The 26,583-nt window shown below is 34.5% G+C and overlaps 2 protein-coding genes across 2 annotated transcripts in view; one reads left to right on the top strand and one right to left on the bottom strand.

The window, feature by feature from the left end:
- Positions 1–2,168, bottom strand: part of LOC131955283 (serine/threonine-protein phosphatase 6 regulatory ankyrin repeat subunit A) — a 38,133-nt gene extending 35,965 nt beyond the window's left edge. The window contains exon 1 of the mRNA XM_059319341.1: positions 1,978–2,168. Within this exon, the coding sequence (XP_059175324.1) occupies positions 1,978–2,019 (42 nt within the window). The 5' untranslated portion in view covers positions 2,020–2,168. The remainder of the gene's footprint in view (positions 1–1,977) is intronic.
- Positions 2,169–4,005: 1,837 nt separating this feature from the next.
- LOC131955477 (serine/threonine-protein kinase OSR1) lies at positions 4,006–26,556 on the top strand. The gene is made up of 18 exons (XM_059319616.1): positions 4,006–4,273; positions 4,698–4,803; positions 12,318–12,430; positions 12,784–12,889; positions 13,413–13,554; positions 14,684–14,739; positions 14,902–15,011; positions 15,294–15,395; positions 16,174–16,307; positions 16,448–16,496; positions 16,583–16,642; positions 16,735–16,857; positions 17,132–17,161; positions 17,322–17,515; positions 17,911–17,963; positions 18,606–18,674; positions 24,612–24,673; positions 24,815–26,556. The coding sequence occupies exons 1-18, from the start codon at positions 4,262–4,264 to the stop codon at positions 24,893–24,895; spliced, it is 1,602 nt and encodes a 533-aa protein (XP_059175599.1). The 5' UTR covers positions 4,006–4,261; the 3' UTR covers positions 24,896–26,556.
- Positions 26,557–26,583: the final 27 nt, after the last annotated feature.

The raw sequence follows: 26,583 nt of genomic DNA, 5'->3' as shown, positions 1-26,583 counted from the left end.
AGATTGCAAAATTGTCATTGAGTTGTAAAACGTCGAGATTTGTAAAAATCTCGATTTTTTTTTTTTTGCACGATTACAAGACTTTCTCTATAGGCCTACTTCGTATAATCGAGAAAGTAAAAAACCCGGGTAATCTATCGTTTTGGGTACGTAAAATCGCCCGCGGCTAGTAATGTACGAAAAAGTTACCTCATTGTCAAGGCTTTAATAGAAGTATATTTTGATATATTTGTGTCAAATATTATAGATAAATGAATAAATAACCTAAATCAATAGCTAAATATATCAATATAGAGTAAAGTTCCACGCGCGGTCACACATAGCGAAAAATTCCAAATTCCCGATTTTCATCGGGCGCTATTTTATAACCGTTTCACACAGAAACAAACCGAAAGCACTGTATTACTCCGCTGCCATTCTACTGTAATATGTATGAGTCATTTTGTATTCCTACGCATAGTATTTAAGATATTCATGTTTTAGTGACGTCCCTCCTTGCGATATTTTTTTTCCCTTTTTTTTTTGCCTGCGTACGCAAGAACCTGCTTGCCAACGAGCGTATTGTATACGTTTTGATCCAATTTTAATAATTGAAATAAATATTTTACACACTTAAACGTGTTGTTGATTGTATTATTAATTAATAGATTGCAAAAATAATAATTAAAAACATGTTAATTAAATTAATTAAAGACATTAAAAGTTGACCCAGTGATGACTCAAGGGACGCAACTATAATAATCATAACAAAGGGACGTAACAACCACTAAAAGACATAACGTAACATTTGCTTAGATATGCTTGTATGTAGAGACACAAACTAGATTTAGAAGAAGTAGATGATCGAAATAATTTAAAACAGCAGAAAAAAATAGAAAGTATACAGATTCTAGGCTTAGTTTGAAATATAGAGCATCTAGAACTAGGCTAGTCTAGCTCAAGTCGTTGGTTACGCAGCGATGTGAAACCACCGTAATCGACACCCAAGCTGCGGCCACCCCTATTTACCTATCAGGTTGCTTTATTAGCCTTATCTATCGTATGTACAGTGTCCCGCATATATTGTAGAAGCTATTTATAGTTAAACTAGTTATAAAAAGCTTTGATTGGTTGGTTTTATTCATCTCATCCGGGACCTAGTGTTTTTCATAGGGGGAACTAGAACCGCCTACGACGTCATACCTCGAAACTTTAAAATTTAAAAACTCGACTTCCAGAAGGAGAAAAACAAAAGAATTTGACCTGGATATATTTAGAAATGGACAGGTTTACAGCAGATATCGGTAGTTTCGTATAAAACATCAAAACAAATATTGTACGAAGCGATAAACAGGCGATGATCGCACCGGTGTTTTAACCGCGCGTGGAACTTTACTCTAGGCAAGAAATTAACTTTTAACAGCAGTGTTTGCGAGCAGGATTTCCTATATAAACAGCAGCCATTTGTAAAATAGAGTTGCCTTCCCCTGATCTCGCGCTATAAGGTAACAAAGAAAGAACTTAAACAAGATGGCTGCTATAGTAAATGAGCATGGTTGCATCTGTTGGAAACATCGCTAGTATTCATTTATTATTGAAAAGTTTTAATTCAATTGTTTGAAAACACGTACATAAATTTATTAAATTAAATGAAACAAGGAAACATTTTTGTATTTTTCAAAACACAAATCCTCCTCAAAATGTGAAATAATTATTAAAATTTAAGGAGTCACCTGTTTTTCACATTACTAGTCGCGGGCGATTTTACGTACCCAAAACGATAGATTACCAAAACCCGAAAATTAAATACGTTAAAAATTCATAACTTCGTAACCGTTTGAGCTAAAATTAAAATAAAAGTATCTTTGTTCTTGTCTGAATGAGCTCTATAAACTGGTGCTACTATATTTTTTATTTTTTTAAAATTGAAATTTCATCCAAGTCCCTAGTTAACTCAACTGAGGTCTTCTGTCGTCTGACTTTGTTGTTTGAACAAACCTCATCTTCAAGTTCCAGTACTGCAAGTGAACCAATCCGCATGTTTCAACAAGCAAAATTGTTTGAATTTTAATGTTCATTTAAACGTATATTCCGTTGTTAAAATGTAGAATCTAGATCTAGATCTAGAAGTCAAGAAAAAAGAAGTTAGAACTTTTTGACTTAATCCGCCATGTTAGAATGTTTCTACATCTAGATCCAGATTCTAGTTTTTGGTTGGGTCGGATTGTCATGTGACCAAAATGAATTGTCTTGCGTTATGTCTCGGCCTAGGCTTGATTTCTTTTAACTAATTCTAGATCAGAGTTTCCTCCAGGCATGTCTAACCCCCCCCCTACCCGAACGAAATGGAAATTATATAGGAAATATATACTTATACCAGTGTCAGCCACCCGGAAAATTTAATTTCCTCCCCCCCCCCCCCGAAAATGTCGAGTGCCGCCCCCCCCCCCCCCCGGAGAAAAAAGTCTGGAAGAAACACTGTTCTAGACGTAGATCTAGATCAGGGGTTCCCAACCTTTTTTTACTCTAGAGCACATACTTATAGTCATAATGTATTAATAAATAATAAACATAAATGTTTCAAAATAATAAAATTATTTGGCATTTTTTTTTCAAATATATTACAGCAAACACACAGAGAAATGTATTTACAACATGTAAATAGTGCAGTCTGGCTCGCCGCTAGACAAGTTGGGACACGTATCGAACATATTTAATAAACCTAGGCAGTCAAAAAAAATTAAAACTGTAACAAATAAATAAAAATAAATCATATTTTTATTTATTTTTATATATGTGTGTGTGTGTGTGTGTGTGTGTGTGTGTATAGCCTATAGGGGGCCCAGAATTTTTTTTTGCGGGGTGGTCCTTTTTTTCTAGTTCCGCCACTGGTGTGACGTAAGGGTCGTAAGGCGCGAGTTGCTCCTTGGCGGCAATACACGACGAAGGCATTGGCCGATAGCTTAACTAGCTTAAAACTAATTCAAGTGTAATTAGGGGTCGTCAATAAGTGACGTCACACTCGTAGGGGGGGGGGGGTCCGTAATTTTGTGACGATGTGTGATGAGGGGGAGGGGAGGGGGTTCAGATGGTGCGACGTCACATTTTTTGCAGTTAAAACACGAATTTTAGACGTTAATTTGCGTTTTAGAAAACGGTTTTAATAAATTGTAATAGGAATTGATTAAAATACTCTATTTTGACAGGGTTCAGACAAGATTTTGAGGGGGGGTGTTGTAGGCTGAGGTGTGACGTCATTTTAGGGGGGGGGTCTGGCTTCTTGTGACGATGTGTGACGGAGGGGAGGTAAAAATCGTCCAAAAAAAGCGTGACGTCATTTATGGGTGAGCGCTTATTACTATAAGCCAAAAGACCAAATCAAAGTATAACTAATAACCTGATCGTGCTTCAGGACTTTGCATATCTTGTCATGGATAATACATATGCGACGAGCGATCAGAGTTTCTTCCAGGGGGGGGGGGGGACGAAATGGGAATTTATAATGAAAATACATACATTTAACAGTGTCCGCCCCCCCCCCCCACGAAGAAAGTCTACCGTCCGCCCCCCCCCCCCCCCAAATTTCAAGTGCCACCCCCCCTCCCCCCGGAGAAAAGTCTGGAACAAACACTGGGAGCGATTGCTTCGAAAGGTTGAATGGTTAGGTCAGATGAAAACTCAGCTAGTCTAGATTCAATTTTTATTTTTAAGTGATAAAACCCGTGTTCCCCATATAGCCCGATAATATTGATTTAACACCATGCCGAGTGCGCGAACACTTTGTCTGCAAAGTATAGGATATTTGAATTTCGTTATAGCCTAATACATAAAACATGATATCTTTTTTCGCTTTTTTGTTGTTGTTATTTGTTGCTGCACAGCAAGAAGGTTGAACTAGTGTGTAAGATAGCGATTCTAAACTTTTCGTAGCGCTAGCGGCGGGCAATCATTTTCTGTTGGGGTATAGCATAAGACTGCTGAGCATAAGTACAGATCCTTCATGGCAGACGACATGCATTGATTAATTTATTGGGTGGCAGGGACTGCGTGATAGACAAAAGGGGTTGATAAATGCGCGTCTTGAGATAATTTCAGTCAGTATTTTGGACAGATAATCTGCACATCTGTGTCACGGCACAGACTTAGGTTGAATAAAAGAAGGGTCAGGGAGCTTTACTTTATTCGATCTAGCTTTTCAGGATCATTTAGCGTATTGTTTGGCTACAACAGATTTATTGTTAAAGAAAACGAAGTCAGTCTACAGACAAAACCTTTTAAGAAAATGGTCGAAAATGTAAGTGATAACTCCAGATAATGTTCTGTCTATGGGTTGTGTGAAATATCACTATTGTTTGTTGTCAACAGGTTCCTTAAGTATAATGTTGAAATACTATTAACAGTATTCTATTTTTATATAGAGTCTATATTCTCTACAGCATTACCTAAAATACAACAGGCTAATAGATTTAGATCTAGATCTACGTGTTAATTACTTTACATATAACTTTTTGAAACTTGTTCATGTAAATAGAAAAATGATTACGAAACTAGATTCTAACTATTCTTGTCTGCAAATGTTTTTATTTATTATTACCTGGCCAATTCTAAAAATGTGTTACCCAATTTTGTTGTACGTTCATGTAGTTTAAAACATAATAAAACTAAGCTTAATTTAACTAAAATTTTAATTTATTCATCTCTTAAAAAATATACACTAGAGTGCTAAGGACTATCAGTTATTGTCAGCTATGGCAGTAACAACAAGTGAGGGTGTAACTCCTTGGTCAAACGACAAAGATGACTACGAACTCATGGGAGTCATAGGTAAAAATAAAATGTTTTAAAACTTTACTATACTATTTATTTATTATAATAGGCCCTACTATAAATTTATAAAAGTATAAAACTGTAGGCCTACTAGAATCTATAGCCTACTAACTAACTAATAACTATATCACACTATAGTGTATAGTATAGAGTATAGACAAGTAGGTAATCCCTTAGTTTAGCGTCGGAAATTATCCGGTAATGTTTGTTGAGTTTCGGTAACTAGAGTTACGGTAAACCATGGTTTATTTGACCATTGAAATATAAATAAATTGAAAGTCGATTGTAGTAAATTAATGTTTTAATTTTTTAAGTTTAATCGACTAAAGTCTAAAGGAAACAATAATAAATATAATAGTAGATTTAAATTAGTAGATCTAAAAATAAAAAAAAAAACATATATTAATATAAATAATGAAGTCAAATGTAATAATTTAATGTTTTTGGCTTGCAGCGGATTTGCGACCATTAATTAATTAGATCTAGATCTAGAATCTAGCTAGATATCTAGCTGCTAGACCAAGTAAAAAAATCTAGATTACGAAAATAGTAAAAATGATTACAAAATGTAAAAATGATTACAAAAATAAATCTATCCAAAATTTAAACATTCTGTATAAAAATAAAAGATGACGCCAAATAAAGTATGGTTTACAGTACTTCCGGTGAATTCCGGAAGTGTGTGACAGACTTTGGCATTGTTTTACTGTTTTTTACTGCTATACGATTCCGGAATAATAACCGACGCTAAACTAAGGGATTACCGACAAGTATACTTGTATAGGCCTACTTAATACTTATAGTTAATTTATAATTATAGATCTAGAAATCTAGATCTAGTACTAATTTTAAAAAATTTAGTTACTATTGTATATAGTAGGTACTAGGATTACGCTCGCGCCGCGGCGTCCGAGGCGTCATTTTTCTCCCGTTACCAGGCTGTTGCGTTTTCGGCGATGGCGCGAGTGACGATGTTCGAAAATTTGCTTAATTCGCCGCTTCCGTGTGATCATTTTTCTTGTGATGATTGTTTTAAGGAGAAAAATGGATATCAAGCTTGTTTGGTTTTTTTTTGTTTTTTCTTCTGGACCCAAAAAAGAGGAGTTATTCTTTGAAAATAAGGTAAGTTTATTTTATTCATTACAAAAAAACTATTGAAGACACGCGCACTTTATGTCGAGAATCAAACAAAGGGACCATTTCTACGTATTATCTTTATTAATTTAGAGTTCTAAGTTGCTCCCATTGTTAATGGTTCACTCCCTAAAAAGGTATGTACTTCGCCATTTCTGATGGTTACGGCTCAAAACGAAAGGAAAGCCGGAAGTACCGTGAGAGGCCTAGCCCGATCACGCTAACAACACTACCGACTTATTAAATATGACTTTCAATTTACACTGTATTCAGTTATTTTTTTTATTATTTAGTATAGACTTTGTTTAATTAATATCACTATATCGTTTGAATTGACAGTTCTAGAAAATAATAGCACATTTCCCATTGACTCTTTATTTAGGCCTATATATTTTATTATCTGAAATGCTGTCATATACGCATACATTTAGCGGTCGGTTTTAAGGTTGAGACCGAGAGGGCATAACGTTTTGGATGATGTGTTGCACATAGGAGATGGGTGTTGGGAGGGGGGGGGGTTGAGTAAGTACGGTGGACTCCAGTTCCGTGACGTCATGTAGATCTATTGTATGGATGGCCCACTACTAAATACTAAACCAACACGCGAAACTGACATTATTATTGTTGGTTATGGTCCCCCCCCCCAATTAACTGCGTTCACCGGGAATCTGTCCTCAGTCCTCTGACGTCACTGAACGACGCGTTGACCAGAGGTTGACATTGTTCTACATGAGCATCGAGGGTTGGGGTTAAGAAAGGTGACGTAGTGTACCAATGAGGATAGGGAGAGGGTTAATGACGTCACTTATGGAAGATCGTTTACCGTAGTTTATAATGAAGGATTTAAAACAGTATTCCAAGTTTTCAACGCTCTGTTCTGATTGTAAACGCAGTAGTCCTGTTTATTTGAATTCTTCTTTAATGTTGTGGACTTTTTAGATCTTGAATACTAACAAAATTAGTTTTCTTTTTTTTTTATCTACGGCGTTTATTTTGAGCCATTTTGACGAGAGCTAGATTCTAGAACTGTATAGCCGTGAGCATTAATGACGGGAGTGATTGTCATGCACAGATTGCCGTGAGCATTAATGACGGGAGTCATTGTCACGCACAGATTGCCGTGAGCATTTATGGCGGGAGTCATTGTCACGCACATATTGACGCGAGCATTAATGACGGGAGTCATTGTCACGCACAGATTGCCGTGAGCATTAATGGCGGGAGTTATTGTCACGCACGGATTGCCGTGAGCATTAATGAAGGGAGTGATTGTCATGCACAGATTGCCGTGAGCATTAATGACGGGAGTGATTGTCATGCACAGATTGCCGTGAGCATTAATGACGGGAGTGATTGTCATGCACAGATTGCCATGAGCATTAATGACGGGAGTCATTGTCACGCACATATTGACGTGAGCATTAATGACGGGAGTCATTGTCACGCACAATATGTCATTAATGATGTCAAGGGGTTTGTCGGGAATTTTAATAAGTCGATCTTAATGTCTACAGTGGTTGGTCAGTTTACTAATTAGTTATGTTTCATTTATTTTAATGACATGTTACTAAAGTAATGTTCATTATTCCAGATAGAAACTGCAATTCTACAGCACAGGCAAAGGAAGAACAATGTAATATTAAACAGTGATGAAAATTAAATTTCTTTGATGGAAATAAATAACTTGTTCATCGTTAATTTTCTAAAACAAATTACAATAGTTTAAAATATGGTTTCATATATTAAAAAAAATTAGAATTCACATATAACCATTAATAAAACTTACCAATATCAATATTTATATAATATTAACAGACACACTTACAGAACTTCATTCTGATCAGTTTTCAGCTTGATATTTTAAATAGTTTGAGTTAATTTTGAGTTGTGTAAAAAGTTTCGGTGTTAAAAATATAGAGGGGTACATTCTTCCACCCACTATTTTAGGCAAACATATATAACTAAAACATACAATTTGATTGTATCTATTTAGGTTTAGGGTTAACTACAATCAGGCCAATTTTGAGACATAAATACTTAAAAGTTCAAATTTGGCATCATTTTCCATTTTACACTAACCAGATTTCGGTTTTTGTAAAAATGCATAATTTATCAGCTCATTTGCTCTTTGAACAAAAAACTTTCAAATTATGATCAATATTTTGATGGTATTAATGATCTCATCCATAGCCACACATTCTGAGCAATTTTCAGCTTGATATTTCAAATAGTTTAACTTTAAACTGTGATTGTATGAAAGCACTGTGAATGCAAAAACAAGGGGGTCCCCTCCTCCCCTCCAGTTTTTTTTAGAATTCTACCTATGAAGTTCTCTTTTTATTTTTTATTATGTTAACATATATGATAACTTAAGTTACTACAAAGTTATAACAAATTTGATCACACGGTTTACAGGCTATGACAATTTTAGTAAACGCTTAAAAAAAATTCTAACACAGAAATTGAAAAAAATCCTATGTTAAAAAAAACGCTTTTTTTAATACGAAAAAAAATCATAACTTTTTAACCGTTTGAGCTACATCAAAAATGAAAACTGTTCTGTTATTGTAATTTTCTGCTCCTTTTAACTGTAGTAGTTGTTTCCACAAAAACCCAATTTTGAAAATTTATCCTAGTACCTAGTATATAGTATATAAAAATATAGATCTATATCAATCTCTATAGACCAGTCTACTGAGTATCATAGGAAAGCTACTGCTAAAATAACTAAACTAATCTAAATATAGAATTCAATTCTAGATCTATTAGATAGTTAAACTAGTTATTTGTTAAGTAAGTATATTTTAGTATCGGCCTATTATATAGTTTAATTAATGAGTAGAATCCATCTCTATGGATAAAATTTTACTTAAAAAAAATTTAATAGCCCCATCTTATATGAGCTCATTTAGCCAGAAACAAAGATATTTTCATTTTAATTTCAGCTTACAAATAGTTACAAAGTTATGAATTTTTAGCATATTTAATTTTCTTGGTTTTTTTTTATTGTTTTTTCCCAATTTTCTGTGACCCTTGTTTTTTGGATGTGAACAAAAATCTCTAACTTTTTAAATACCTTGTATTTTTAATAAAAATTCACTAGGAACAAGCTTATCATATCAGTAAAAGGTTTAGAAAAAATAATTGCAGTGGTTGTGAAAAATGGTTAAAAGCAATATTAATAAAGAGGGTCACCCCCCCCCCCCCCCCCCCCCTAAAATTTTCATTCTAATGTCTTTAAAGGCAATACAAAATCTGCTGTCAAACTTTTATTATATGGAATATCTCAGTAAAAATTGGCTTTTTTTTTGACAATTAATACATCTCCTACTATACTACCCACTGTCACACATCATCACAAAAATTACTAACCCCTCCCCCCCTACAGAAATGTGATGTCATTTATGGACAACATACATTATACATGAATATGACTTTTCAATTTTTAGCGGAAATCCAATTTTTCCTTTTCAGTTAAATTTAAATTTTTTTTTACAAAGTTTTAAAAAATTAGGAAAAAAATCAACGGAAATTAATCTTATGGAAACACCCCACATGGGCATACCGCATATTCCTATTTAAATTGAGTATAACAGTACTTAGGTCAAGCTGACAATCCAATGCAATTTTTTAGTCCACATTTTCAGCTGATATTTTCTGTTAATCAAAAACACAAAAAAAGTAATTCAAAATAATTCCGCTCTTCAAATGAAACTTACTTCTCTTAAGCATGGTTTCTTTACAGTTAATCTCTCATGCACAGTAGTCTAAAGCCTAATTTATCTAACAGTTTTTAACTCGCCCAAATCTACTGTTTCTCTCTGCTTCTAATTCTATTTATTGCGCAATCTCAAATTAATATTGAAATCCTTGCAAAAGGTGAGTATTAGGACTAGATAACCGCCCCTCCTTGAATTAACGGTGGCTCTTGTGACTTCAACATGGCCCCAAGTACGTGTTTGGTACTACTTGTTTGACTGTGACGTCATTTTTATTTTTCCCCAATATCAAATTGCTGTGTAATTACTATTACGTATGCTAGATATAACCAAGGCCTACTATTTAAAAACGCATGTGAAGATATGACCCAGGCCATGTCTTGTTTTTTGGAAGAAAAAATTCGATACAGACAGTTTTTAATAATGGGGTCTTCCCTTAAATGACATCACACTCGTGGGGAAGGGGGGGTGGTCCATAATTTTGTGACGCGTGATGAGGGGGTGGGGGTCAGATAGTGTGGTGTCATACTTTTGCATTTTAAAAAGTAATGTTAAAAACCAAATTTTATCCGTTATTTCGCCTTTTAGAATACTGTCATAATAAATTGTAATAGAAATTGATTAAAATACCCTATGTTAACTTAGCTCAGTCAATATTTTAGAAAAAAAAATCAATGTTAAAAAAATAAATTTAAATGCAATTTTGTGGGGGTGGTTGTTGGCTGAGGTGTGACGTCATTTTAGTGTGGAGTCTGGCTTTTTGTAAGGAGGGGAGTTGGGAGGTAAAAATCGTCAAAAGAAAACATGACTTCATTTTTTGCATGAACACCTTACAATCTTCAGTTATTCCAAAAGTATAAATAACGATGTGGTTTGGGTATCAAAATTGTAAATTTAATTTTTTTACAAGTTTTAATTCTACAACACTTTTTAAAATATCACCTTATCTATCTGGTCAATTTAATTTTCCATCACTAGAACAAACTAAAATTTTCAGATTACAATTAATTTAAATCTAGGCTCTTTACACTTTAACCATGCTTATCTTTAAAAGAATATAACTTATATAAGTAATAATTTAAAATTGAAAACAAGAGTACAACTAGGCCAGTAGCTTAATGTTAAAATAAATCTTAATTGCCCCTTTTATTACATTTAAATTTTTTTTTTTAAAGGTGTTTATAAGTTAAGCATTAAATTGCATTTAGACAAGACTTCCATTGTTATTTTAGAGGAACATAAACTTCTTTTATGTAAAATATTAAGCAATCAATGAATACAGTAACTGGATGAGATTGCTTTAGAGTAACAGGTGGCTGACAAGAAGGCCCTGTGACACCCCTGACAACTAGGCTATCACTGAGGTGTATTTTACTTCACTATTAGTGAGGGTGATTAATGTACACTCAAGGCATGGGACATCTGGGTGGTAGTGTGGACAAACCGAGCCCTAACGACTAGGATCCAAGAAATAAAATACTGACGTTGTTTACATTTAAATAACACAGTTTTAGAAAACAAGGTCATGCGTCTAAAAATACATTGATGAAATACTCTTAAAATGTTGCGTCAGCCTTTCTTTTGAGACGTGACTGGACTAGATCTATAGTTAGTTTACCAGTAATAGTAATAGTTAAATAGTAGAAGCCTTCTAATTACTAATTAAGACTTTAATATTTTGTTTTAAAATAACCTAATTTATGATGTCACACACCTTGGGGGGGGGGGGGGTGTTTAGAATGCAAAGCGTGATGTCACACTTTTGCAATTAAAAAAAGTTATGTTAGAAACTGAATTGTAGTTGTTATTTAGCGTTTTAAAAAATGTTTTTGTAGATTTAAAATAATTTAATAGAAATTAAGATATGTTCTTTGTGTACTCAGTTAATATTTCAGAAAACAATCGACTTAAAAAACAAACAAAAAAACTCCTATTTAGAGGGGGAGGTGTTGTAGGCTGAGGTGTAGTGTCATTTGTAGGGCTGGGGTGTCTTTTTATGACAATGTGTTATTATAAAGCCTAACTGAGAAGTCTAGTAAAAGTTTCAAATGTGTTAACTGGATATCAGGATAAAATGTCTTAAAAGATGTTTTTAGAAATACTAAGCCAGATGTACAGTTATTATTTTTATTCACTATAAAAAATGTGCTGCGCAAAAAGATATTTTGTTCTGACTGATTTACTTTTCAAAAATGGATTCCTCATAAGTAATAAAAATGAGAAAATATTGCAACAAAAGGAAGGCCAGAAGTGAGAAGCATTCCTTTACAGATTTCATGTGCTTGAACTGTCAGATCATTAACTGACCTACTTCTTTCTAAAAGCTATCAATCTTTGACAAACTTTGGTGTCAGAGAAAGGTTATTTTTGTGCACAGCCTTTGTTATATAACTTAAGCATTAATTATATTCTAATTGACAATTGTATGTCCTGGACAGCGACACATTTTTCTGGTGAGCCTAACCTGGCTATTTTGACAGAGTTTAAATATTTAGAATTAGCATGCTACTGACCTTTTTTATTTGTTAGAGGAAAAAAAGGCAAAATAAATTATTCTGCATTACTACACTTCCCCCAAGTAAGAAGTTTATTAAACCATAAAAATACTCAGTTGCAAAATGGAAATATACTAGTTGAAATAATGTTTTGAATGATTAGGTGCTGGTGCAACGGCTGTTGTCCAAGCAGCTATGTGTAAACCTCGTAATGAAAAATGTGCTATCAAGCGTATTAACTTAGAGAAATGCAACACCACAGTCGAAGAGTTACTGGTATGTTTTTTCATCTATTTAATCTTGTTAGATAATTTGGTTTGTTGCAAGCCTCATGTAAGGGCAATAAGTATTGTTTAAATTGAACTGAATAGACATGAGTCCAGTGTACTTTCACAGGGCAGTGTTAATCAAATATGTAAATACTAATGTAACTTCAAAGTCAATAAATAGTTTCAAATTTTTGTTTGCAGATGGCCTAACTTCAGTTCTTAAAATATAACATTTTAAAAAGTAAGGCTACTCATAAAATGAAATGAACAAAAACATGTTTTAATCAATGTCAAATCTAGTCATCTAATCCTCTAGCTTACTTTTAAATCTATTAAGTTTGAATTCTTTTGATTTTGTAGAAAGAGATTCGAGCCATGAGCCAGTGCAAGCATGAGAATGTGGTATGCTACTACACATCATTTGTGGTTAAAGAAGAGCTCTGGGTTGTGATGAAATTGTGTGGAGGTGATTTGTAGTTTGATTGTATTCACTCTAGATATAAGAGAGATTATTGCAAGAGAAATAAGTTTCCAGTAAGAAATAAGTGTTGTGAACATTCATGTTTTCATCTTGGTGAAATGGCACAATACCATTATTCCACTGGTATGCTTCAATCAAAATTTGAAATTTTTCTGGACCAGGGCAGATTTTAAATATTTGCTTAAATATAAAAATACGTTCAGAAAAAATTTCAAATTTTACTATATTAGTCTAATGAAATAGAAAAACTTGTTGTCCTTTAAGTTAATAATTAATTTTCTATTTAGTCTGGTATTTGATTTGATTTTAAAGATATTTTAAGTGTGGAAGAGTTTGTTTTAAAGTCTCCAAGTGGACAATTTTTGGGAAAAGAAAGCTTATACAAAATTAAAGACGAGTTGATAAGCAATTGAATGACGTTATGTTGACTCAAATGTGGGTTTTATTACATTATTGCTATAGTTCCTACACATTTCTCTCTTGTTACTATAGTGCTATATTTCTATAGGATCAATGCTAGACATCATAAAATCACGCTTGAGGTCAGGCTATGGAAAAAACGGAGTTTTAGATGAAGCTTCTATTGCTACTGTGCTAAAAGAAGTTTTGAAAGGATTAGAATATTTTCATGCCAGTGGTCAGATACACAGGTAAGTGTTGATATTTGCATGCCAATGGTCAGATAGACAGGTAATTGTTGTTATTTTCATGCCAGTGGTCAGATACACAGGTAAGTGTTGATATTTGCATGCCAATGGTCAGATAGACAGGTAAGTGTTGATATTTTCATGCCAGTGGTCAGATAGACAGGTAATTGTTGATATTTGCATGCCAGTGGTCAGATAGACAGGTAAGTGTTGTTATTTTCATGCCAGTGGTCAGATAGACAGGTAATTGTTGATATTTGCATGCCAATGGTCAGATAGACAGGTAAGTGTTGTTATTTTCATGCCAGTGGTCAGATAGACAGGTAAGTGTTGTTATTTTCATGCCAGTGGTCAGATAGACAGGTAATTGTTGTTATTTTCATGCCAGTGGTCAGATACTGATAAACATTTAAGTGTTGATATTGTCCTGGATATTGTTTAACTCTTAAGTTATGAACTGGTCCTGCAACTGACTGGACTGTCCACTTGAACTACTAACCTCTGGTCTATTCAACAAGATGATCTGCTGCCACTGGCTCTAAACTGCTGGATGCATAATAGACTAGCTATCTTAGATTTTACTTTCCAACATTGCTGCCAAAAGTAACTTACTAGTTAAACATGTACTATGAAACACCAGAAATTATGGCAAAATGTTGACCCACTCTCACTGCAATTAGATGAGTGAAAAATGTGGGTGGTATTTAGTACAGGGGTCGGCATGATCAAGTTGGTAAAGCTCACGGTTGCTAAACCGTAAAGTCTTAAGTTCCGAACCCCCGGGCAGATGAGGCTTGTTAGCTGGGGACAGCTGGAGAGACAACTCCAAAATCAAACAACTGCTGCCTTGTAGTTTGTTCTTGTTCGGACTAAGGCTATGGAAGCAAATCCAAAAAGAAAAGCTGACTGAAATCAGAGTCAATGGCCTAAATGGCATATAACAAATTTACATGTATACTTAATTGTGTTGGAGAGGATCCCTTCCAACACTAAAATTAAGAATGAAGAAGAGTACAATTAAATATCGTTAAACTGTTTACTTCTGTGTGCGTTTGGTGTACAGTGTATTGGTGAAATGTATTTTTTTTAAAAAATATATCAAGTGCTTTTTTTTTAAATTTGATTTTTTCAGAGATATAAAGGCTGGTAACATTCTCATTGGGGATGATGGATCTGTTTTTGTTGCAGGTAGTGTCTTATCAGTCACTCTTCACGACACATTTTAAAAATACATTTTATTCCAAGTGCTTGGTTATATATAATTCATAATGATCTTTATAATGTGCTTTAGATTTTGGTGTAAGTGCTTGGTTATATATAATTCATGATGATCTTTATAATGTGCTTTAGATTTTGGTGTAAGTGCTTGGTTAGCCACTGGTAAAGATCTGACCAGAGAATCTGTTAGACATACTTTTGTTGGAACTCCCTGCTGGATGGCGCCAGAAGTAATGGAGCAGGTTAGTAAAGACTTGATTGAGTTTGCCTCTATGGTATAGTACGGTTTTCTTGGTTGATATAGAGAAATGCAGAGCTGGACTCTTTTGAAAAGGAAAGTACTTAACACATTGTTTCATTGCTCAATTTGTCTTTTCCCTCTAGGCCAAATTGATTTCTTTGCTCAAATATTTAACAATCAGTTGTACTTTTCTAAGTATCCATGGTAATAAAAAAAATTAAAAAGATGTTAGATGGAAAAATATGATTAAATTATGATTTCTTAAAACCAATATTAACTGCAGGTGACTGGATATGATTTCAAAGCAGACATTTGGAGTTTTGGAATAACAGCCATTGAATTAGCAACAGGAACAGCCCCTTATCACAAGTTCCCTCCCATGAAGGTAACTCTTCAGTAATTTCTGGTGTTGGTGTCCATTACACTGCTGCATACATGAGTGTGCTTTAGTATATGGTACTGCACAGTGTAACATGACCTATTCCCTCTCACAATAAACATGTATTTAACAATGCTTGATGAATTATTTTAGCCATGTTTACTATTATGGTGGTACCTCAAGACTCTGTAACATTGTTTGTATCTCAAAGCAATTTTTTCATTGAAATGATATCACATATTATTTGTTGAGGTTCCACTGTATGTTCTCTAGACTGCTCTGATCTAAAAAAAAATCACATTTTATATGTTGAGGTTCCACTGTACTTTTATTTTATTTTGTTTTAATTTTGTAAAATGTTTTATTTTCACTATGTAGGTGTTAATGTTGACTTTACAAAATGATCCCCCAACTGTGTTTTATTTTCACTATGTAGGTGTTAATGTTGACTTAACAAAATGATCCCCCAACTGTGTTTTATTTTCACTATGTAGGTGTTAATGTTGACTTAACAAAATGATCCCCCAACTGTGTTTTATTTTCACTATGTAGGTGTTAATGTTGACTTTACAAAATGATCCCCCAACTGTGTTTTATTTTCACTATGTAGGTGTTAATGTTGACTTTACAAAATGATCCCCCAACTGTGTTTTATTTTCACTATGTAGGTGTTAATGTTGACTTAACAAAATGATCCCCCAACTGTGTTTTATTTTCACTATGTAGGTGTTAATGTTGACTTTACAAAATGATCCCCCAACTGTGTTTTATTTTCACTATGTAGGTGTTAATGTTGACTTTACAAAATGATCCCCCAACTCTAGACACAAATGCAGAGGATAAAGACCAGTACAAAGGCTATAGCAAAATTTTCCGTAAAATGATTAGTGACTGTTTAAAAAAAGATCCAGAGAAAAGGTAAGAGTAGATATACAAGTCCATGTCACCTATTTGACAGATTGAATTCTTTAAACAATAGATATATACTGGACAGATGAAAGTCTTCAGCTAGGTAGCTACTAGTTAACTGATACAATATTTTTTCTTCATTTTTTCAGACCAACAGCAAAACAGTTATTGAAGCATGAGTTTTTTAAGAAAGCTAAGGTAAAAAATTAGTGTTGTGAACAAAGAGTTATGGTTGGATAAAAACGGTGAAGGAAGAACTAACGCTTAATTTTTATTTTTTTCAGGACAAGACATACTTGCAGAAAAGTTTGTTGGCAGAAGGACCAGCTCTTAAAGGACAAAAGGTAGTAGGTTGCTACAAATTGTTTACCAGTTGGATGCAGCTAATCCTTTTGATGCCTCCAGTTTCCTAGAGCTGTTGTTGTATATGTTGCAGGTGAAGCGTGTGCCTGGGTCTAGTGGCAGGCTGCACAAGACAGAAGATGGAGGCTGGGAATGGTCAGATGATGAAATGGATGTCACATCAGAAGAAGGGAAGGCCGCCATGGCTGAAGGAAGGGTGAGATATTCACTAAACCGACACTAGATTTTACTGGCGGGTAAAGTTGTAGGGTATTGACTTAACAGACACTAGATTTTACTGGCGTGTAAAGTTGTAGGGTATTGACTTAACAGACACTAGATTTTACTGGCCGGTAAAGTTGTAGGGTATTGACTAAACAGACATTAAATTTTTTTTGAATGGAAAATTAGTGCTAAACGGTGTGTAGGTATATTGTATACGCATTTACAAAAATGAAAATTGTTTCATTGGGTGTTGCCTTTGTTTTCAGTCCCCCAGAGTAAAAGTTTCCCCAGATCAGGTGAGTGCTTATTCATGGATTGTTGCTTATTAGATAGCAAATCACTTTTGTTTTATCTTGTTTACTTTAGATCTCTTAGATCATTCCCAATAGTTGATTAAGTTAAAAACTTTATATTTTAAATTAATTATTTAAATATTAGATATTATTTTCTTTCAAGCTACCTGAATTACCCATTCCAATAAGATCAGCTACTGTAGAAGATGGTAAGCCTGATTCAGATGATGAAGCTGAGACAGATCAACTTAAACTGGAAGTTGAGTCAGCAGAAGAAGCATCTCCAGAATCCAAGAGCTCGCCAGATGGTGCTAAGCTGGAAGATAAACCAGCTAGGAATATGGTGCTGCGCTTAAGGTGAAAGCACAACTCATTAGAATTAAAATAATCATTCTTAAAGATGACTAAATCTTGCACATAGTGTAGGAAACCAGCTCATAGCAATACTGGGTTGGCATTTTAGTGGAACATGTTACAATTCATGTTTTATTCATCAGAAGAAAATCATTTTAGTTTTATATTGTGTTAAAAAGCACACTTATGCAGAAAAAAAGTATGGTTTACTTAGTTTTGAAATTACTGAGGTTTGAAAAGCAATTACTAAAACATTCTAAAATAAACAAACAAATATTGATTTGCCAAAAACTATATATTTGCACCAAATTACTCCAAAATATATTTTGTGAGTGAATTGGAGTTGAAATATTAATGGTGCATTTGTTTAACTTTTTTTTTGTGTGTCTTTATTTCAGAAATGAAAAACGCGAGCTGAATGATATTAGGTTTGATTACAAGGTTGGACAAGGTATTTGTTCAGTCTTGTATTGCTTTCAGGGATGTGACTTTTCAGATTTTTGGTAGAAATCTGATTTTCTGTTTGAGCTGCATTGATTTTTTTTTTTGATGACTTTTTTAGAAGTTGAAAAAACCCTAACAGAAATGACCTCTGTGGTCTAGTCACATCCCTGTGTAGTCAAATGTAAATGTAAAAAAATGTGATGCACCTCCCTTTGCATGTTGCCATTAATGTCCTACAAGTTACTAGTCACCTGTTAATGTTTGACTTTCCTTTGTGGCCCATGTCTCATCATCTACTGTCCTTTTCCAGGATTTCCATGGCCAGTTTACTTTCCTCTTCCTCTTGGGATTTCAGCCTTAAATCTGTAACTCTCCCATTTGTTTAAATTTGTTTAATCCTGTAATCTGTAATCCTGCCATTTGTTTAATCACATCTGTAATCCTGTCATTTGTTTAATCGCATCTGTAATCCTGTCATTTGTTTAATCAAATCTGTAATCCTGTCATTTGTTTAATCCTGTAATCTGTAATCCTGTCATTTGTTTAATCAAATCTGTAATCCTGCCATTTGCCATCAAATCTTTCTCTCCCCTTTGATCAAATCTGTAACACTTAATAATAAAAATAATGAAGCCTGTAATCCTCCCAGATACAGCTGACAGTGTGTCTAGAGAGCTGGTGGAGGCTGGACTAGTTGATGGACGGGACATGATTGTTGGTGAGTACCTCCTTGTTGTGCTGCTCTCTTAACTAGTTGAACCACCAACTTAACATTTTACAAGATGTTAGTTGAACCACCAACTTACCATTTCACTAAATGTTAGTTGAACCACCAACTTACCATTTCACTAAATGTTAGTTGAACCACCAACTTAACATTTCACTAATTGTTAGTTGAACCACCAACTTACCATTTTACAAGATGTTAGTTGAACCACCAACTTACCATTTCACTAAATGTTAGTTGAACTACCAACTTACCATTTCACTAAATGTTAGTTGAACCACCAACTTACCATTTCACTAATTGTTAGTTGAACCACCAACTTACCATTTCACAAGATGTTAGTTGAACCACCAACTTACCATTTTACTAAATGTTAGTTGAACCACCAACTTACCATTTCACAAGATGTTAGTTGAACCACCAACTTACCATTTCACAAGATGTTAGTTGAACCACCAACTTACCATTTCACTAAATGTTAGTTGAACCACCAACTTACCATTTCACTAAATGTTAGTTGAACCACCAACTTACCATTTCACTAAATGTTAGTTGAACCACCAACTTACCATTTCACTAAATGTTAGTTGAACCACCAACTTAACATTTCACTAATTGTTAGTTGAACCACCAACTTACCATTTCACAAGCTGTTAGTTGAACCACCAACTTACCATTTCACTAAATGTTAGTTGAACCACCAACTTACCATTTCACTAAATGTTAGTTGAACCACCAACTTACCATTTCACTAAATGTTAGTTGAACCACCAACTTAACATTTCACTAATTGTTAGTTGAACCACCAACTTACCATTTCACAAGATGTTAGTTGAACCACCAACTTACCATTTCACTAAATGTTAGTTGAACCACCAACTTACCATTTCACAAGATGTTAGTTGAACCACCAACTTAACATTTCACTAATTGTTAGTTGAACCACCAACTTACCATTTCACTAAATGTTAGTTGAACCACCAACTTACCATTTCACTAAATGTTAGTTGAACCACCAACTTACCATTTCACAAGATGTTAGTTGAACCACCAACTTACCATTTCACTAAATGTTAGTTGAACCACCAACTTACCATTTCACTAAATGTTAGTTGAACCACCAACTTACCATTTCACTAAATGTTAGTTGAACCACCAACTTAACATTTCACTAATTGTTAGTTGAACCACCAACTTACCATTTCACAAGATGTTAGTTGAACCACCAACTTACCATTTCACTAAATGTTAGTTGAACCACCAACTTACCATTTCACTAAATGTTAGTTGAACCACCAACTTACCATTTCACTAAATGTTAGTTGAACCACCAACTTACCATTTCACAAGATGTTAGTTGAACCACCAACTTACCATTTCACTAAATGTTAGTTGAACCACCAACTTACCATTTCACTAAATGTTAGTTGAACCACCAACTTACCATTTCACAAAATGTTAGTTGAACCACCAACTTACCATTTCACTAATTGTTAGTTGAACCACCAACTTACCATTTCACTAAATGTTAGTTGAACCACCAACTTACCATTTCACTAAATGTTAGTTGAACCACCAACTTACCATTTCACTAATTGTTAGTTGAACCACCAACTTACCATTTCACTAAATGTTAGTTGAACCACCAACTTAACATTTCACTAATTGTTAGTTGAACCACCAACTTACCATTTCACAAGATGTTAGTTGAACCACCAACTTACCATTTCACTAAATGTTAGTTGAACCACCAACTTAACATTTCACTAATTGTTAGTTGAACCACCAACTTACCATTTCACAAGATGTTAGTTGAACCACCAACTTACCATTTCACAAGATGTTAGTTGAACCACCAACTTACCATTTCACTAAATGTTAGTTGAACCACCAACTTACCATTTCACTAAATGTTAGTTGAACCACCAACTTAACATTTCACTAATTGTTAGTTGAACCACCAACTTACCATTTCACAAGATGTTAGTTGAACCACCAACTTACCATTTCACTAAATGTTAGTTGAACCACCAACTTAACATTTCACTAATTGTTAGTTGAACCACCAACTTACCATTTCACAAGATGTTAGTTGAACCACCAACTTACCATTTCACAAGATGTTAGTTGAACCACCAACTTACCATTTCACTAAATGTTAGTTGAACCACCAACTTAACATTTCACTAATTGTTAGTTGAACCACCAACTTACCATTTCACTAAATGTTAGTTGAACCACCAACTTACCATTTCACTAAATGTTAGTTGAACCACCAACTTACCATTTCACTAATTGTTAGTTGAACCACCAACTTACCATTTCACAAGATGTTAGTTGAACCACCAACTTAACATTTCACTAATTGTTAGTTGAACCACCAACTTACCATTTCACTAAATGTTAGTTGAACCACCAACTTACCATTTCACTAAATGTTAGTTGAACCACCAACTTACCATTTCACTAAATGTTAGTTGAACCACCAACTTACCATTTCACTAAATGTTAGTTGAACCACCAACTTAACATTTCACTAATTGTTAGTTGAACCACCAACTTACCATTTCACAAGCTGTTAGTTGAACCACCAACTTACCATTTCACTAAATGTTAGTTGAACCACCAACTTACCATTTCACTAAATGTTAGTTGAACCACCAACTTACCATTTCACTAAATGTTAGTTGAACCACCAACTTAACATTTCACTAATTGTTAGTTGAACCACCAACTTACCATTTCACAAGATGTTAGTTGAACCACCAACTTACCATTTCACTAAATGTTAGTTGAACCACCAACTTACCATTTCACAAGATGTTAGTTGAACCACCAACTTAACATTTCACTAATTGTTAGTTGAACCACCAACTTACCATTTCACTAAATGTTAGTTGAACCACCAACTTACCATTTCACTAAATGTTAGTTGAACCACCAACTTACCATTTCACTAAATGTTAGTTGAACCACCAACTTACCATTTCACTAAATGTTAGTTGAACCACCAACTTACCATTTCACTAATTGTTAGTTGAACCACCAACTTACCATTTCACAAGATGTTAGTTGAACCACCAACTTACCATTTCACTAAATGTTAGTTGAACCACCAACTTACCATTTCACTAAATGTTAGTTGAACCACCAACTTACCATTTCACAAGATGTTAGTTGAACCACCAACTTACCATTTCACTAATTGTTAGTTGAACCACCAACTTACCATTTCACTAAATGTTAGTTGAACCACCAACTTAACATTTCACTAATTGTTAGTTGAACCACCAACTTACCATTTCACTAAATGTTAGTTGAACCACCAACTTACCATTTCACAAAATGTTAGTTGAACCACCAACTTACCATTTCACTAATTGTTAGTTGAACCACCAACTTACCATTTCACTAAATGTTAGTTGAACCACCAACTTACCATTTCACTAAATGTTAGTTGAACCACCAACTTACCATTTCACTAATTGTTAGTTGAACCACCAACTTACCATTTCACTAAATGTTAGTTGAACCACCAACTTAACATTTCACTAATTGTTAGTTGAACCACCAACTTACCATTTCACAAGATGTTAGTTGAACCACCAACTTACCATTTCACTAAATGTTAGTTGAACCACCAACTTAACATTTCACTAATTGTTAGTTGAACCACCAACTTACCATTTCACAAGATGTTAGTTGAACCACCAACTTACCATTTCACAAGATGTTAGTTGAACCACCAACTTACCATTTCACTAAATGTTAGTTGAACCACCAACTTAACATTTCACTAATTGTTAGTTGAACCACCAACTTACCATTTCACTAAATGTTAGTTGAACCACCAACTTACCATTTCACTAAATGTTAGTTGAACCACCAACTTACCATTTCACTAATTGTTAGTTGAACCACCAACTTACCATTTCACTAAATGTTAGTTGAACCACCAACTTACCATTTCACTAAATGTTAGTTGAACCACCAACTTACCATTTCACTAAATGTTAGTTGAACCACCAACTTACCATTTCACTAAATGTTAGTTGAACCACCAACTTACCATTTCACTAATTGTTAGTTGAACCACCAACTTACCATTTCACAAGATGTTAGTTGAACCACCAACTTACCATTTCACTAATTGTTAGTTGAACCACCAACTTACCATTTCACTAATTGTTAGTTGAACCACCAACTTACCATTTCACTAAATGTTAGTTGAACCACCAACTTACCATTTCACTAAATGTTAGTTGAACCACCAACTTACCATTTCACTAAATGTTAGTTGAACCACCAACTTACCATTTCACTAAATGTTAGTTGAACCACCAACTTACCATTTCACTAAATGTTAGTTGAACCACCAACTTACCATTTCACTAAATGTTAGTTGAACCACCAACTTACCATTTCACTAAATGTTAGTTGAACCACCAACTTAACATTTCACTAATTGTTAGTTGAACCACCAACTTACCATTTCACAAGATGTTAGTTGAACCACCAACTTACCATTTCACTAAATGTTAGTTGAACCACCAACTTACCATTTCACAAGATGTTAGTTGAACCACCAACTTAACATTTCACTAATTGTTAGTTGAACCACCAACTTACCATTTCACTAAATGTTAGTTGAACCACCAACTTACCATTTCACTAAATGTTAGTTGAACCACCAACTTACCATTTCACTAAATGTTAGTTGAACCACCAACTTACCATTTCACTAAATGTTAGTTGAACCACCAACTTACCATTTCACTAAATGTTAGTTGAACCACCAACTTACCATTTCACAAGATGTTAGTTGAACCACCAACTTACCATTTCACTAAATGTTAGTTGAACCACCAACTTACCATTTCACTAAATGTTAGTTGAACCACCAACTTAACATTTCACTAATTGTTAGTTGAACCACCAACTTACCATTTCACTAAATGTTAGTTGAACCACCAACTTACCATTTCACTAATTGTTAGTTGAACCACCAACTTACCATTTCACTAAATGTTAGTTGAACCACCAACTTACCATTTCACTAAATGTTAGTTGAACCACCAACTTACCATTTCACTAAATGTTAGTTGAACCACCAACTTACCATTTCACTAAATGTTAGTTGAACCACCAACTTACCATTTCACTAAATGTTAGTTGAACCACCAACTTACCATTTCACAAGATGTTAGTTGAACCACCAACTTACCATTTCACAAGATGTTAGTTGAACCACCAACTTACCATTTCACTAAATGTTAGTTGAACCACCAACTTACCATTTCACTAAATGTTAGTTGAACCACCAACTTACCATTTCACAAGATGTTAGTTGAACCACCAACTTACCATTTCACTAAATGTTAGTTGAACCACCAACTTACCATTTCACTAAATGTTAGTTGAACCACCAACTTACCATTTCACTAAATGTTAGTTGAACCACCAACTTACCATTTCACAAGATGTTAGTTGAACCACCAACTTACCATTTCACTAAATGTTAGTTGAACCACCAACTTACCATTTCACAAGATGTTAGTTGAACCACCAACTTACCATTTCACTAAATGTTAGTTGAACCACCAACTTACCATTTCACAAGATGTTAGTTGAACCACCAACTTACCATTTCACTAAATGTTAGTTGAACCACCAACTTACCATTTCACTAGATGTTAGTTGAACCACCAACTTACCATTTCACTAAATGTTAGTTGAACCACCAACTTACCATTTCACTAGATGTTAGTTGAACCACCAACTTAACATTTCACTAATTGTTAGTTGAACCACCAACTTACCATTTCACTAAATGTTAGTTGAACCACCAACTTACCATTTCACTAGATGTTAGTTGAACCACCAACTTACCATTTCACTAATTGTTGAACCACCAACTTACCATTTCAGTTGCTGCAAACCTCCAGAAAATGGTGGACAAACCAGATTTGACCAGCCTCACTTTTGCTTTGGTAAAGTTCAGATTTTCTTACATTTATCATTCAGAACTCATATCCACACACCAATCAATGTTTACAAGACAATATAATCTGATCTAGTCCTTTGTAGCATGGCAAATGGAAGCCCTTTCTGTAAATACGTTGTTATTTCAGAACTCAGGTTGTGGGCCCAATGAGGCACCAGATGACAAGGCATTGATAGGATTTGCACAGCTCACAATGAATGATTCCTAACTGCAGGCCAGTTCTTGCCACTGATGGATATCTGATATTGTTCACTCATTAGTTTATTACAAAACTGGTTTGGTTTGATACTCTTTAAAAATGATACCCTAGCATACTTCATTTATTCCAAAACTTAGCTTTTTAATCAAGCAAAATAACATGGATTTAAACCTCATCACAAATGCCTTCAGCTGCTGATAAAATAACTAAAAGGTCTCTGTACTTCATATGTTCTTTTACTGATTTTTATCTAATTGTATGTTAGCTAAAATCTAAATTCATAGCTAATAGATTGGACACATCAACGAAGCTTCTATTTTAGTATGGCAATGGGTGATGTTGTATAGACATCTTTTAAAAAATTTTTTTTAGCACAATCAAAAACTGAAGTGGATAAATCAAATGTTAGCGTGATTGTGTAACTAAGAATTTCCAGATTTGATGTGCTGCATCCATCTGTAATCAAAGATAGTCCGAAGTATTTCTTTGTGCAAACAAAACAGTTCTCCTGAATAGTTTCCAATTTTAATAAACATTTATGCTAGAAGAGCATCATTTTTTTAGTTTCTCTTTGATGTAATTTTAGCAAGCACCATGTCCTAACATGCTACAGAAACTGTTAACTCATAGCTTCACAAGTTTTCAAAAAAATGAAAATTCCCCTGTATTAGTGGATAACCAGCCACATCAAAACTGGAAGTAATAGAAGTCAGAGCTCTGTCGAACAGATGGTATTTTTATTATGCCTTTTTTAAGTTTTATTAATTTTTCTGTAATGTACTTTTGATCAAGGTTGTCTAGCCAAATTTTTGTCTTCTATCCCTCAATGTCAAAAGGGATTGCCATAACTTCTAAAACAATGTTAATCAGAAAAAGTATATATAGTGTATGTATACACAAATATATGTATATATTTACATACATACATGTGTATATATGTTTATATCTATACATACACATAAATATATATACATGTATGCATGTATATACATATATAAATATAAGCCCAGCAACTCCCAACCTTAGTGTAGCTACTTCCTAGGTCCCAGCAACTCCCAGCCATAGTGTAGCTACTTCCTAGGTCCCAGCCATAGTGTAGCTACTTCCTAGGTCCCAGCAACTCTCAGCCTTAGTGTAGCTACTTCCTAGGTCCCAGCCTTAGTGTAGCTACTTCCTAGGTCCCAGCAACTCCCAACCTTAGTGTAGCTACTTCCTAGGTCCCAGCCTTAGTGTAGCTACTTCCTAGGTCCCAGCCTTAGTGTAGCTACTTCCTAGGTCCCAGCAACTCTCAGCCTTAGTGTAGCTACTTCCTAGGTCCCAGCCTTAGTGTAGCTACTTCCTAGGTCCCAGCCTTAGTGTAGTTACTTCCTAGGTCCCAGCCTTAGTGTAGCTACTTCCTAGGTCCCAGCCTTAGTGTAGCTACTTCCTAGGTCCCAGCCTTAGTGTAGCTACTTCCTAGGTCCCAGCCTTAGTGTAGCTACTTCCTAGGTCCCAGCCTTAGTGTAGCTACTTCCTAGGTCCCAGCCTTAGTGTAGCTACTTCCTAGGTCCCAGCCTTAGTGTAGCTACTTCCTAGGTACCAAAGAACCACCCATTGCTTGAGTTTTCTTTGCTGACATGATTGTATGGAACATGTATGCGATGCCTTCTGAATTAAAAGTCAACTAAATGCTTAATTTTTTGGCTGAATTTATTGGT

This window comes from Physella acuta, unplaced genomic scaffold, assembly GCF_028476545.2.
Source record: "Physella acuta isolate Inbredline_101_S28 unplaced genomic scaffold, ASM2847654v3 ptg000079l, whole genome shotgun sequence".
NCBI classification, from domain to species: domain Eukaryota; kingdom Metazoa; phylum Mollusca; class Gastropoda; family Physidae; genus Physella; species Physella acuta.
Note: the sequence above shows the minus strand (reverse complement) of the source record. Positions and strands in the feature narration are given on the sequence as shown.

Bases quoted from the DNA above. Each gene is read 5' to 3' on its own strand.
- LOC131955477 (XM_059319616.1), top strand. The intron at 14,740-14,901 runs GTAGTGTCTTAT...AATGTGCTTTAG, and splicing joins TGGATCTGTTTTTGTTGCAG to ATTTTGGTGTAAGTGCTTGG. The intron at 15,012-15,293 runs GTTAGTAAAGAC...TATTAACTGCAG, and splicing joins CGCCAGAAGTAATGGAGCAG to GTGACTGGATATGATTTCAA.